Source organism: Phoenix dactylifera, unplaced genomic scaffold, assembly GCF_009389715.1.
Source record: "Phoenix dactylifera cultivar Barhee BC4 unplaced genomic scaffold, palm_55x_up_171113_PBpolish2nd_filt_p 002558F, whole genome shotgun sequence".
Taxonomy (NCBI): Eukaryota; Viridiplantae; Streptophyta; class Magnoliopsida; order Arecales; family Arecaceae; genus Phoenix; species Phoenix dactylifera.
In genome coordinates, this window is record NW_024069739.1 from 6544 (window position 1) to 22327 (window position 15784).

The 15784-nt window shown below is 36.9% G+C and overlaps 1 protein-coding gene across 1 annotated transcript; it reads right to left on the reverse strand.

The window, feature by feature from the left end:
• Window positions 1–208: 208 nt before the first annotated feature.
• LOC103700812 (casein kinase II subunit alpha-2) lies at window positions 209–13952 on the reverse strand. The gene is given in 14 exon segments (XM_039123410.1): window positions 209–426; window positions 428–463; window positions 1828–1896; window positions 1969–2032; window positions 2188–2270; window positions 2902–2967; window positions 3127–3197; window positions 3200–3216; window positions 5334–5385; window positions 5388–5475; window positions 5477–5491; window positions 6124–6318; window positions 10262–10391; window positions 13424–13952. Coding segments are annotated over 14 exon segments (1233 nt in total). The 5' UTR covers window positions 13747–13952; the 3' UTR covers window positions 209–402.
• Window positions 13953–15784: the final 1832 nt, after the last annotated feature.

The window sequence follows — 15784 nt, forward strand, 5'->3', positions numbered from 1 at the left end:
TATAGGGAAACATAACAAAGCCAATTTATCTCCAAGCAAACCAACAAGAGGTCCACGCCTTCGCGAATTTTAGCTCCACAAGAACAGACAAATGCCAATTTGACCTCATGCTAGATGACCTTGATCAAAATTTAAACAGCCATAATAGAAGGATCTTGTGCTTGCACAAACATCTACATGTTCTAAAACTATTCAGGAAAGAATCGAATCGGGACCAAGGACACAGTTAAACATTCATGCACGCAAATATTGCTCAGAAAGGGGTACAGTATACACAACTGTCCACTGTTGTTTGATTAGCACTACAAGGCAGCAAACTTGTATAAAACCAAGTACCCCGATCAATGGACATACATTGCATAATTCACAACATACGTCAATCCCAACTTCCAAGAGCCAACATTACTGTGTGCGAGGCCTGCTATTTTTCTGCAGCTCTCACTTGAAGGAAATATGGATGTGCCTGCAATCATAAAGAAAAAAAGGAAAAGAAAACAAGATTAGGACATAAAAACAAAATCATACAAGAACTTAGATAAATTACAACATTTGTTATTTGATGAGACTCAACAAACATAGCAAGACAAGTCCATTGCGATTATGAATGAGATTGCAAAATATACCTATGCTATTAATTTCCCTAATTCTTTAGGGCCTGCTTCAACAGAACTTCGTTGCATGGCCATTTACAGGCAACTTGAGCTATTGCACTTGTTTGTCCATTAAGGCACTCTTGACATCAAATGAATCACATATTCAAATAAAACTGTGTAAGGCCGTGAAAGTGCCTTGGCATATGAGCGAGGGCTAATATCACCCCATTAGCACCCTCAAAAGGGTCATTAAAGGGTTATTGCCTAATTATGATCCTGACAATCCAGGATCCTAAGAGGGACAAAATGGGATGGAACTAACTTTGGCAACTTTTTGTACAAAGTGGTTGCCCCAAGAATTGAACCTATGCCATTGTTCTTGTCAGCCCAAGCTTTTTACCTTTGCACCAAGCAATGGCTCCTATCATCACCCTCAAAAGGAAAACTCATCCCACATCCACGTAGCCAGCATGGCATGAATCATGCAAAATACCGTGATCCATTTATTCATGTTAATCATTTATGTCGATGGACCTCAAGTTTGATCCATCTGGGCAATAAAAAGAATGCATCTGATTTGACCCTGAGACACAACCCATCTAATGCTTGTTTGAACATACCATAATCAGTAGATAAATGTTAGATAGGGAACCAATAAATCATATTCTTAAATTAAATGAAAACAAATAAATCAAATTCTTAAATTGAATAAGTCTTCAGGTCTGCAGGTAAATTGGTCCAAGAGACCAGGAGCAATACTAACCGAACAACCTTATCTATCAAATTTCTCAGAAGTGACTAACATACCTCCCAGGCTCCCACCAGATTTCACTCATAAGTCAAATCATAACAGCTTAAACTCTTGCTAATTACATGTATAGTCCCACCTACTTATCTTCCAAATCAAAATTAGGCATATCTTTGTTTTCATGAACTTATAGACACTTCATAAAGAATATAGCAGTCATAGAATACTGACAGGGGTTACAGATAGAATTGCTTAACTATTTAATGAGTCAACGAGCAATTAGTATGTCAAATAAAATGCCCTGCGAGATATAAAAAGAGATAAGCTGTCTATATGGATTGTCCATGACAAATGTTCACAAAATCAATATGTAACTAAATACTAAATTACGAGTAAAATAGCATAACAACAAGCGAAATACAACTAAGTTTCAAACTGCAAAAAATAAAATGGCATAACCACATGTAAGAGAAAAAGTTGAATTACCATAGCTTCCCGGGCTGCAAGCCTATCCAGGTGATCATAGCGAAGAAGCTTATCAAGAAAATCAATTGCCTGCACAGCATGCATCCAAAATGTCATGAAAGAAAATTTTTATGATAAGAAGTAAAAGTGCTAATAGAGAACCTCCGGAGAAACTAGATGCTGGTTGTCTGCATTAATAAATTTAGACCAAGGTTTTCTGCTGTGCCTGCAGAATGGAAAGTAAGGTTGAATAATGTGCAGACAAGACTTTAACCTTTGCCAAAATATTACGGACCACTTTGCATTTAAACTTAAAAACAATTATTTAACTCAAAAACTTGTTTATGTAAATGATGTAAGAAAAAAGAACATGAGATATACCTGCCAACAAGAGCTTCAAGTTGTGGGTCAAGCTCTAAGCGATATTTGTTCAAATAAGCATTTAATTCATCTGTTCCAAGAACCTGGGGGGGAAAGCATCAGGCAACATTAAAAGTCATGCTTGTTCCCTACAGATGCAGCATCCTAGGGATATTTCCATTTAGATAGACCCATTTAGAATGAATCTATTTAGAAAAGAAAAATAATTCGTAGAAGAAAGTAATAAATCTGTAGTAGTATATGACATTGTTAACAATTTCTCTAAAGCAGCATCCTTTATGCTTCCTATTCTTTATTTTTTCTGGACAGCAAAGTTTTCTAAATACCAAGGCCTCAAATTTTGATACATCTATGTCAACGAACTCCATGGAACTATGGGTATAGAACCAACAGATTAGACTCCAGTTGCTAATCCTACAACAGAATAGGCACCAAATGAAATAAACCCTTCGTAGTTCCATTTAACCACACTCATGTTTTAACAAAGTTAAAATAGGAATTAAAAAAAAAGAAGTTAATCAATATAAATGATCATCAGCTATTAAAAGCTAGGCATATTTCCCATCATACTTTAATTGGTAAGCAAGCAATTGAGAAATCAATGATATGAATGTCTAAAGCATGATAGTACATAAAAGCAAACAGGTAATAATTCAGAGGGCATTTCAGCTAATCATCCCACTGAAACAAGCAGCAACTTCAGGATTATATTACCTTAGCAATCTTGACAAGCTGATCGTGGTTGTCATGGCCATAAAAGAAGGGTTCCTTGCGAAAAATCTGCAGTCAACCGCTGATAATATAAGTTCATAATAAAAAGGTAATAGGAAAATCACCAATGAGCAATGAAGAACAACTATAAATCTATAATGGCAATAAAAATAAATTAAGCATTGCAAGAAAATTGAATTTTAAACTTCAATAAGACAAGACACATACCATTCCAGCAAACATGCATCCAAGGCTCCACATGTCCAAGGCGTAGTCATAATCTTGTAAATCAACAAGGGTTCAGGTCCCTTGAAATATCTGGGTCACCAAGAAACGCAGCATTAACTCAATGATAGAGAATAAAAAGGAATGCAGGAGAAAGAAGGGGGAGAAGGAGGAATGTAGAATCCACCAAAACAGCTAATTATAAGAAAACAAAAGTAGTCACCTGGATCAGTGGACATATTACAGAGTATTACCTAAAACCCTACTTGAAATAAGTGATTCCTAGACCTTGATTGACACCCCAAATTAACCCAAACTAATTAGGCATAACTCAAAAGAACAAAACAAATCCAATAAACTCTAAAAGATCAGAAATGCAAGTTGGCTTGACCACAACTAATATGTGATGGAAGAGCATTTTCTAATGATATTTACCAACTTTGTGATTCGTTTAATAACATCTTTTATTCCAAATTTGGTCTTTGTTCTCTGGAGTCCTTGATGGTTGTCATGTGCTTGGGTGCTTTCGTCTGGGCATCTTAGCTGATTTGTCCTGCATTAGTTGCTTCAATTGCCCCAGTAACTTTTTTGGTTATCTGTCTTTAGCTAGATGGCGTGTTCATACTTCATAGGGACATTTTTGCAATAAAAAAAGTCTAAAATATTCCCTGCGGCATCAGCAACTTTCACTTTTCTTTTGCATGGTGCTCTAGGACGTTGTTGTTAAAATCTTACAATTCATGGTATGATCTTACGATCCTGATCAAAATGTCCCTAAACGATCTAGGTCTCATCTCTAGATCAGGGTCATTTAGGAACGTAGGATCTAGATTTGTATTATGAACTATATTGTCCCTTGGCCATTAGATCCAACTTGATTATCTACTCAGTTTTTTAATCATGGGAGTTTTAAACTACTTATCACACTGGTTACGTCTTGAGTAGTAGAATTCGCAATCTTTCTATGGAGTTTGTGGAGTTAGAAGTACAAGGATAATTGAATTGACAGGTATTATACAAATATCTTGAATAAGTGAACATAACACTTGCTTCATCAGGCATGCCGCATATGGGCGTATGTTGGTAGAAAGTAGAATTCTAATATGTATGCCTCCTCTGTTCTCCATTCATCTACTCTATATATGTCTCATATTTCAAATTATATATTTCCAAAAAAAGAGAAAGAAAATCAGAAAAAATCTAACAATCTGCAAGCCAATCCATGATCCCAATCTTAACAACATTGTATCCCAATCTTAACAACATTGCCTAAGGAAAGTAGGTAAAGAGGAAGAAGACAAATAAAATGGGATCAAACAGACATCTGCTGAGGCTTGAGTCCAGCTTACTCAAGCTCATTTGGGTTTCCGAAAGTTCGGACAATGATGAAGACACATTCTCAGACTGGACGATAGTGGATGGAGAGGGAAAGAAGAGATGACAATAAGGGAAGAGATTTTGAGGCTGGGAAGGAGGATAGTTGTGGCAGCAGTAAGGACCATGCTGGTGGGCTTGAGAAGAGGGGGTTTGGGAGTAAGATTTGTTAGGGCCTCGCGGAGGAGGAAGGGGGAGAGTTATGGGCTCTAAGGAAGCTGAGCATGATTAGACAGGGAATGGAAGGGAATGGTTAGGTTTCAAAAGCAATGGTTAGGGTGTCAAAAGGAAACAGAGAGTAAGGAATGGAAGGAACGAGAAAAAATAAATGAGTTTACACTTTAGCCTCTGCTTCAACTGGTAGTACAATGTCAGTGCTGGATCTGGATCTAATGCATAAGATGTTTATTGCATATGCTTATTTACTAGCATTCACCTAAGCCACCAAAATAGGAACTAAAGAATACCATATATTCTCATTATTATAAAACATGCTGTTAATATATAGATACAAGTAACTCGAAGGCTATCTTTCTCGTAAGGACATGCTCTCTGATACCTTTTTTGCATCCACCAATGATGATGATTATTATGACGACGAACAACAACAACAATAACAACAACAACAATAATGAGGCTGATGAATTGTTAACTACGTATTAATTTATCAAACAAAGTAATGTCAATACTGGAATTGCTGGTAAAAGTCCTTATGGAATATAGCATTGAGAGGTTATGCAATTATGAAATAACAGAAGCTATAGCCATCACAGCATGAAGCATAAGCAGCATCAAACTGTGGGTTGGAGGAAAAACAAATCAAAATCCACATTAACCTTGAAGCAACACGAACATTGTATTCCTTGCCAGGATGGTAAAACTCAGCAGTCCCCAGTCTATCAAACGGAGTTTTCGAAGCTCATGATCAATCATGACATTGTGAGGCTTGACATCTCGATGCATAATTCCTTGAGAATGGCCAGTAATCTAGTGCCTGTGACCACAGAAGAGCACCAAGGTGACATCTAGCAATTTACAAATTTTATGATCATTTTAATATTTATTTTAAATAAATGAAAATAAAATTATTACTGCAGCCAACAAATAGTGATGATATGCCAGTTAAAATCGCTTATACATGCTTGAGGCATAAATTCTGAGTGATCAAATGGAAAAGTTAACTACACTGACGGTAGAAGCAAAAATAACCGCAAACCATTTCATGTTAAGTAGACTCTAGATGATATGGTAGACGAAAAGGAAAGAGCACCAATGTTAAAATTCTTTTAGGAATTCATGCTGACAAGTCAATACTTTGCATGTGGGCAATACTTTTTGATGGAAAACAAAGTAGTCCTGGCATTCATGTTGAAGGAATCAGAACCATATCAAAATGGAGACAGCAAATTGACCTCCAGATCATATAGAGTGACATCGCAATTGCAGTTACAATTGCAGCTAAGGATATACATAAAAGTACTTATGTATCAGTAATAATAGTTTCATGTTGCATGTTATGAATTTTCAAATTCTCGGTTACATTTTAGCACAGATTCAAACAGATGAACGTGATCTGCATAAGCAAGATACTAAGGAAAAGATGCAGAGAAGTGGACCAGGAAAAACCTTGAGAAGCTCATAAATGTAGTAGCGGATGTCATAATCAGTCAGTGTGGGGTACAACACTTTAAAATCTGTGCTGTTTACATATTCAAATATCAAGCTAGGAGTTTTTGAGTGCCGATCTCTGACAATGTCAAGCAGCTTGACAATATTTGGACCCCCACAAAGGTTCTGAAGTATTTTAATCTCCCTCTGTATCTGCAAAAGTAGCAATATAGAGATTATACATGTGCCATAACTGCAAAATGATAAGTCAATGCAACTAAGATGTAAAATAGCCAAAAATTCTTCATTATTTTGGAACAAGGATAGCTAGTAATCTTAAAAGATACTAATTTAATTCAAGAGGAATGAAAAGCAAGGCAAACAAACCACTGGTTGACAAATCAGGAATATAATTATTACAAACCAGTCATCTAAACATGCTCAACTTATAGACCAGTCTAAATTGTTTGTTATATGGCCGCTTCTCAACAATAAACAGCACATTTTACTAAAATATGATTTACTTTCAATTTCATTAGTTGGAGTTGATAGCTCTAGATTTTCTTTAGAAAAAGAAGGATGACTAGGCAATGGAAGAGATCCTGTGTCTCCTATGCAGTGAAGAGTCATTTTCAGTATTTTATGCCTTCGAGATATGAAATGAACCAGGTCAACATCATAAGGTATCACAAGTGCATTGGTTTTGACCAATGTGAGCACCGCTTAAGAAAATTCATTTAAGCTATATTCAAGAATACAGGAGATGTATTTGAATGATCTGCAATCACTGGATAAGGTCTTCATTGATTAATTAGTTTTGTTACCTTTGGCTCCTTACACGGGGGCCCATTGCTTGGAGCAATGGTAAAGGCTTGGACTGACAAGTGCATTGGTATAGGTTCGTGTCCTGGGGCAGCCACCATGTGTTAAAAAAAGCTAAAGATTTAGTCTGTCCCCAATTCGCCCCTCTCAGAACCCTGGCTTGTCCGGAACATAACTGAGTCATGGCCATTTTCTTTTTGGCTACTTACATGGTTTTGCAGAAGTATATAAATCAAGCCAACTAAACAAAGGATATGCTGACCCATCAGAACAATGCCATGACATAATGGGTTTCTAAAGGGTGAAGTTCATTTTGGTAGGTTGTCGTCTGAGATTCCCAGTAATGATCAGATTTTTATAGTAAATTGCACAGAATATAAGACTTACAATAACATAATCTAGCCTACAAACATCACAAATATTTTAGATATCAAATCTAACTTTTGATAACAACTGCAAAGTTCTAAAACCTCTCCTGCTTTTTATCTTTGCTATAGATCCTCCACAGGTACATATAAAAGATTTTCCAAACTTGCCAATCAGCAAGCTAGCTTACATAATACCAACACTACTCAAAATTTATAGGAAAAGAAAAAAAAAAGCATACTTGTAGTAGCACGAGGCCATCAACTCCTATCTTACCTGAAATGTTCACTTTTCCAAGGTATTTGAATTTGGTTTTGATTGATATATTGACCTGGCCTTAGGCCTATACTATGTCCTGTTTCATTTCAGGAACCACTATGTTCTACCAAAACTAGATAATGATAGGATGGGGTAAGAGTTGTTCCTTTGAAAATTTGAAATTAGTGACAAGTTGAGCTCTCAAAATGATCACCTTGGGTTGAACATGGATTGCCCTTTCCTGATTGACCTTATCGAAAGGATGGAGGAGAAGAAAAAGCTTTATCCCACTGGCTCTCCTGTCCCCCAGCAACTCCCACAAAGGCTGAAGAAGACTCCTACTGACTAGCTAGTTGCTCAAGGAAAGTTGAGTTGACAAGATGGCCTGATATGTTCTGATAGATCGAAGAGTAGGAATGGATAGAGAAGAGGGAATCTTTCAAAAATAGGGGAAATCCCCTATTTCTATCTATTGATGAGACAAGATATCTATCTATTCTGGATCCATCAGAAAGAAATCGATATGTATCTGATGGAGTCTACATCGTATGTAGAGCGCCCAAGCGCTTTTTTGGCCAGCTCAGTTCTCTTATCCATCGGTCCAATGCACTGGGCTCATCTCATGGAGGGAAAAAGAAAATGTAGTTGTGTTGTTGTTGTTCGCCGCCTCGACGCATTCCCCGGCATCGTCCCACACAGAAAGAAAGAGCGCGAGCCCCGGCCCGACCAGTAGGTGATGAGAACCAGAGGGACAATTTATGTGTTTGTTTAATGTGATATACTAATCAATATTAGCAAACTCCATTGATCCTTGCTTTCCAGTTCCCATATAGAAAGATTGATAGTGACCTTTTTCACTTATAATCCTACACATAAAAGCACAAATACGACCTGAACAAAGAAGGAAAATTCGCTGAAGGTATATAGAAAAAGGTTGTAGTCTTCCAAAATGGCTAGAAATGTCCTTCCTCAGCCAAAAAAATAAAAAGAGATACCAAATAGTTAACTTGCTGTTCATTGCACAAGTTTTACACCAGCTTTGATTTATGGATTTGAGCCCCTCCCCCACTGCAAAACCTACCAAGACACAAAAAGGAAAGAACGGGGGGTGGGGATGGGGGGATTCGATTACCATGTTCCTATGAGGTTGAACAAGATGGCAGATTTGCTATATCCAATGGACCTAGTTTGAATCAATTTTAGACTCTTGCTTGTTGGTAAAAAGAATCTCGACACTTCTGTTAACTACACTGAATATTTTCTGCATCCAAATGGGCAAAACATAGACTGAGGGGTCTTTTGTGTGGAAATTGGTTCATGACAGCAAATACTATGACCGTTGCAGTCGCACATCCAAGGTACATAAGAGGAAAGAGAGTTGCAATAAATAAATGGTCTTCTCCCTTGTAATTTCCTCACTAAGTTGCAACTTTTCTGGCACATTCAAAGGCATCTAATTCACATATAAAAGTATCAGAATTTAAGCAAAGTGAAATAAGATGCAATCAACATATTCATAGCAATTAACCATCCAATCAACTGGTTATAACATTCCTATAATCCAGATCTTCTCATCTAAGTGGGTAAAAGCAGAACAAGGGGCAGGTTGACACAGCACGACTATAAGGATGCAGCACCAAGAAAAAGCCTATTCTAATGAATATGACATAGAATCCTATAAAGAGAAGGTTTTTGAATCCTAGTGACCCTTAATTTGGGAGAAAGAATGATTACTCCTAGCCCATATAATAAGTTGTCAATTTATTCGATTATCAAAACCATTATACTTTATACACATACATTCCATACTTCTCCAACATTTAGCTAAATCTTATATTGTATTAAAATCATGTTGATATAGCATGGCTTCTCATTTAGTTACTCAATTTGAAAGAATAATATATATGACTTTGTTTTCTTATCATAATTTGCCATTGATGCTAAGTTCTACTCATTGAGTATTTGACTCTACAATATGGAGGAAGCAGAGATACTTCAAATCAGATACTGTGTCCATATTGAATAGGTATCAGATACTGATACTCATCGGATACTTCCCAAATATGTATCCATACTTGTGTAAAATATTGTATTTATTTTAAATTAAAAAAAAAACTCTAGATACTTTTAAGATGCACTCAAGATGCTCCCCCAATACCTACAAAAATGAGAGGAAGGGTGTTCTCTCTTTTATTGATGTTAATCTTTTACAGGTGAATGGTCAACTCTATAGTCTATGATGTTAATTTTTAAATATGAAGTATGGATCGGGGTCAGATTTGAATGATGACTTAATGATGAGCTAGTAAAAGTTGATAATATCATGTGAAATATGGACTGCATTATTTTGATAGCCTAGTATGCTTTAGGAATATTTTTTATAAACATACAGAAGTATATATCCTTGTTTATGTATGCATGTTGAATGAATAAATACAATATTCTTATTGACATGTCCTAGCCGTATCACGTCCTATGTTTTCAAGGTTTGCCATATCTTTGTATCCAAATCATATCATGTTCATATCCCATACCCGTGTCCGTGCTTCCTTAGTCAGTAGTCAATATCACCATCCATGTCATACAAATTATAATCCAGCCCTTACAACTAATATATTTCTCATAGTTAATCAAAATAAAACAGTGAAAATAGGAATGGACAGAAATATGATAGGTTTGCTGGAACTCAAAATTTATCATTTATCAGTACCTTCTTCTTCTTGACAGGCTTGAGTATCTTGATTACACAACGTTCATTATTGGACACATTTATGCCCTCAAAGACTTCGCTGTATTTCCCTCTTCCAACCTTCCGAACGACCTCGTAATCATCCTGATCACTGAATGAAAAGAACATTGAATAATTTGTCAAATGTTATTATGACCTTTTACCAGTAGTAGTAAAAGGAATCATTTGACTAATATCTTGCAGCATTGTGCCATATTAGTTTTCCTTTACTCCATTTGTTGAGAAAGCCACAGCTGTTATCTGTGATGCCATCTTCTGGCGGTTAGAAAGGTAAACAGATTAAAAGGCTAAAATTAAAAAAAGGGGGCAAATTTACAAACAAATGCAGACAAAATTCTTAAAAAACTGAAGCTTCCATGTGCTGTCTCTTACTTTAGTCAATGAGTACAGAAATTGCTTTAGAGATACTAACTCTGTCAAGTCAATAGATAAAGATCTCATCAGAACTTCTCACCAATAGTCACGTCACAACTTCCTCAACAAATCTTCAAGAAAAGAACTTTACAGGAACAATAGTATTCTCACAGCTCGAGAAATAATAAATGTTAATGCTCTAATGATCTCTCCATTCGTTGGTGCCTTTGAGTTGCATAACCTCAAGAAGGTAAGACAGATTGTTTGCAAACTAGCTTAAACTAAGATCATATTTCTCCTCATTGGAGTCACGAATGTTCATTTCAACTTGCTAAGGTGTTCTTTAGCGATCCCCATTCCTCAGTTCAACTTCCATCTAGGTTTTCCTTAATATTATACTTGTGTTTGAGGCACTTCAACACATTCAATGTCCTCAGCAGGAAAACTACTTTCACTCTTTTTTTATGTGACTGGTATCAAAAGGAATTTTCTGCAGCACGCTCTACTTGTTCTAGCATGAAAATATGCTTTTGTATTGTATAATATTGCTCGAAGTGGCATCTTGAGAAAAGCATAATGATTACATGACCAGTGTCAAATCATGTCATTTATAATTGGTACATTAAAGATGAATTCAGTTAAAGATATGCCATACTGTACCGAAACGGATGGTATAGAGCGCAGTGTACTGTACCGGTACGCCTAGTACAAAAATAGGGGGCATACCGACAATCTATATGCCGAACCAGCCCCGTACTAGGCGTACCAACATAGCAATAAGATGGCCTCGATACGAAGCCCGGTACCAAGACGACATACCTTGATTCTGTTCAATATATGAAATCTTGCCTTTTTTACCCTCTTAAAGTTAAGGAGAGAATTGGTAAAGTGCTTCATACTTATGCGCTTAAACAACATAATCATCACACGAGCTCTCCTTTCTACCAACCGATTTTTAAAATTTCAAATCAGGCCCAGCCCCTTCCCAAATTTGCCTGGAGAAGAATTTGAAGTAGTTTAAATTACATTAACATGATAACTTATACTAGAAGTTCCCAAACTTTGATGCATCATAATTTGATTTGAAAAGGCAATATTATCTAGATCGAATATGTCTTTATAACTATGGTGGGGCTAAAGCCATAGTCATAAAAGCCACTTTCGAAGACTTATGATAAGATAAGAAGGGAGCTTTGATAAATATCGACCTAAAGGGATTCTATAGCAAGTTTCTACGGAATTCTACATCTATATTCAGAAAAAAGGTAGTAATAAAGTTGATCAATGGAAGTGACAATGTTACACTAGTGTAGGGAATACAACTACTGCTGCATGAATAGTAACCTAACTATCCATTGAAGTAGTAAATTGTTGAGTAACAAACTCTAAAAAGAGTATAAGGGTTCAGCATTCAGAGCTGCATTACTATGAGCAAAGAGTCATAGTATTCGGATCGTCGCTTTTCGAAACATCTTGAACCACATTTCCAAATTATCATGTCCAGGGAATAAAAGCAAGAACGTGGACTAGCTTAAGAGCCCTTATCAGGCAAAGGAGGTTAAAGCATGAATTCAACTAGTGATGTGGAAGGAAATGTAAATTATCTTTTATGAAGTGCAAATTAGAGATCACGCTTTATTACACAGACAAAGGGCTCAGAGTAAGTGGCTCTGAAAGTACACTCTACAGCAGAAGGTATATGATAAACTATTAAGGGAGAAGATAGATTACTTTCCAGCTTCAAAACACGTTCTACTTTTTTCTCATTAAAGCACTTTTTGAGATCCAAAACCCTCTCTAGGCATGGCATTTGTAAGTGATCATCTTTTGGCCTCCTCTGCAATTATGTTTTTTTAAAATTTTCTTCAAGCTTTTCTATCATTTTTTTAGCATCATTGTGTAGGTCCAAAAAACTCCAAACTAGAGAGATTCAATATAATTAATTAGCCCTCTTTACTTTGTTTTGACGAAATAGCCAAAGCATAGTCTATGGTCTTTTTTACTCCTTTTGGAAGTTTGTACTTCAGTCCTTCTGATTTCCAGAAAATTCATACAGCATACAACTTATCCTCTAAGCTTCATGTCCACTCATTAGATTGCCCGTCTTTTAATAAGTCTTGATTCTTTCACATTTGACCTCAAATTGACCCAAAAACTTCTTTAAAAAAAAAAAGCTATTACCATCCAGACTATTTGAATTGAATGTACCAGAAAATGATGCAAGATGAAGAACATCAAACGATGCAAGATATTGCTTATTAGTTCAAAGAGGTTGAAAAATTCTAAAGCACAAGCTCAGTGGCTGCCAAACAAATGTTACGACAAGAAACTGCTTGCTCCACAAGTCAACTTTGCTATCCAGGAATTCAGAGACCATATAAACAGAATTAGTCGCTAAAACATGTGTACTACAAAGCAGCCAATACTCACCAAATCAAGAAACTGGATTATTTAAATCTCATTGTTTTCCAGAAAGAAAAGAAACTTATGTCAATCCATTAAATGTTATCAGAAACCAACATACATATCAACAAACATACAAAAAGCATAGAGTTACAATTTCAGCTGATGTATCTTAGATCAATAAAAAACCAGAAAAATCAGCACTCGCTACAAGATAGAGCTAAAAATAAATTCAAAAGATAAAACTTCATAAATAACAATTCTCAGTATTAGATCCGTCAAGCATGAATTAGAGCCACAAGAACCAAGAAAGAAACGGCGAAAAATGAGGACTAGAGCAAAATTAGGGTTCCGATGCTCTCTTACCCCCACTGAACGGTGAGAGACTCGTAGTCCCAGTACTCCTTCGGGCGGTGGACGTTGACGTCGGCGTAGACCCGAGCCTTGGACATGGGGGCGGCAGCGGAGACTTCCAGGATCCCGAGGTTTCCGCTGGCGTTCGTGATCAAACGGCCAGGGAGAACGTTCCTATCGTTGTCAAGCGGCAGCGGCAGCGGCGGCGGAGGCGGACGAGGAGGAGAGCCCACCGGCGGAGAGGGAAGAACCAAGAGCACGGCCGCTAGCACGAAGCCGACGAGGAAGAGGCGAATAGAGGCATCTTTTTTTTTTTGGTACAAGATTAGAGGCATCTTTCATTCATTCGTTCGTTCCTCACTACTCCAAAGAGATTAGGGTTTCGATTCGTATCTCTCCGATCCAGCTCTCGTCTCCTTTGCTTTCGTTTTTGGGAGGATGGGCAAAGGAATAGGGGTTACGTTGGAGAGCGACAGACGAGGGTTCCTTCCCACTACGGCTTTCCAATGCGTAAAGATATAACCCCAGTCTGCCCCGGTTTCGCCTTTTTGGGGGGTTTATGAAGACGCAGAAAGTTTCATTCCTTCCAAAAGGTGCCATTATCTATTAACATCGTATTAAATATTTACAATAATCATTATAACTAGTATTCGATATTTCAAAAGAAATTAATATAAGAATAATAACTAATATTATGATCATTGGAACAGTATTATAATAGAAAATAATGAATAATAATACCGCTAAATAAAAGTATTATTTTCTAAAATATTAAATTATTTAATAAAATCGTTATTTTCTCATGTGCCAATTTTTTTTGAGCAATAATTGATAAAAGTTTTGGATTTATAAAAAAAATTAGATAAATGGATGGTAATCTAATTAGCTGCTTTTATTCATGTTATATAACAACTATCGTTATGCTAAAACGACCACTATTTTATTCTATAGTATTGTTTTAGTTGATAAAAATCTATAAGTGCTGATTTTTTAGTATAGAAAATTCAAACTTATCCAAGTTTTATCCATGAAATAACATAACTTAAACAAACAAGAAATAAGTTGTTTCAATGAAACTACCATGTAATCAAATGGAGCCTACGGTTGTTGGTAGTATGTTTGCTATTTTTAGACAAATGTTAGAATATAACAAAAAAGTATAACCTCAAAAACCTACTCGGTAAGATCACAACAAACAAAGCCTAAGGTTATTTTCAATATAAGTAAAGATAGCTAAAATGCTTTCTATCTCTAGCATAGTGATAGCATGTAGTACAAATGTCTCGAATGAGATATTTAATAATCGATTTTGCAAAGAAAAAGTTTTTTCCAGCATGAAAATTATTTAAAGATTTGTAGGTCTAATTCTAGGACCAAGAAGACAGCCTAAACATTATATATCGAATATTTAAAGTATATGTTGTATAGAGTATCAGATATTCAGTAAATATATATCATTCATCTCAAAGTTAGAACCAAGAACAAAATTGTCCATAAATTCTTACATATGTATTGTTTTGTAAAAAGAATTAATTTATTATTTTTTAAAGAAACAATACATAGGTGATTATTCTTTTGCAAGAATCACTTTAACCCAATTAAAAGCATAAAATAGGACTACATCCTGCATGTGTAACCCTACAATTTACAACAGAGCATTATCCACCTTTTTTTCTCCCTTCAGGTAATCACAACACCCGCAAAGACCTACAACCTGGCCATGTAGGCTGCTTCATCCCTGGACTGATCATGTTGGCCCAAGGAATGGCATCCACGCCAGGGTCTTACTCTTATTGTTGCTGGAAATTGGACCCAGGGGCGACTGTCGGCCGGAAGGGGGAGGCTCCGCCGCCTGAGTGGCGAGTGACGGTCCGTCGGCGGGTGGCGTCTTCCTGGAGACCTGCAAGAAGCCGGTGCCGGGCTCTCCGGCGCCGGCCCTCCGATGCTTTTGTCAGCACAGGGGCAATATGTGGGAAAAATGGACCGAGAGAGAGAGAGAGAGCCCCTCCTTGAGTGGAGAAATACTCCTTTTATAGGGAGAGCTAGTTCACCTGTGATGTGACAGAGTCTGTCGTACGATCAATCTTTTAATGCCCGATCATGTAGGTCAATGCCATCATCGCAGGAGATTAGGCCGGAGCCCAAGTCGTCATGGAGCCATGCCGTCATTTATGGGCATGTGAGTTTGCCGTGAAAGGCTTGGTGTCCGTAAGCGATGGAAGCCATACGCCTTAATTGTTGAGTAAGCTGAGGGCCTGCGAACGCCATGCGCTTTGATTGTTGAGTAAACCGGGAGTCTGCACGACTCATATACGTCGGCTGTTGGTGAAGTCAACACGTAATCTCCCGACTAAGCTGCGGGAGGACGTGGTC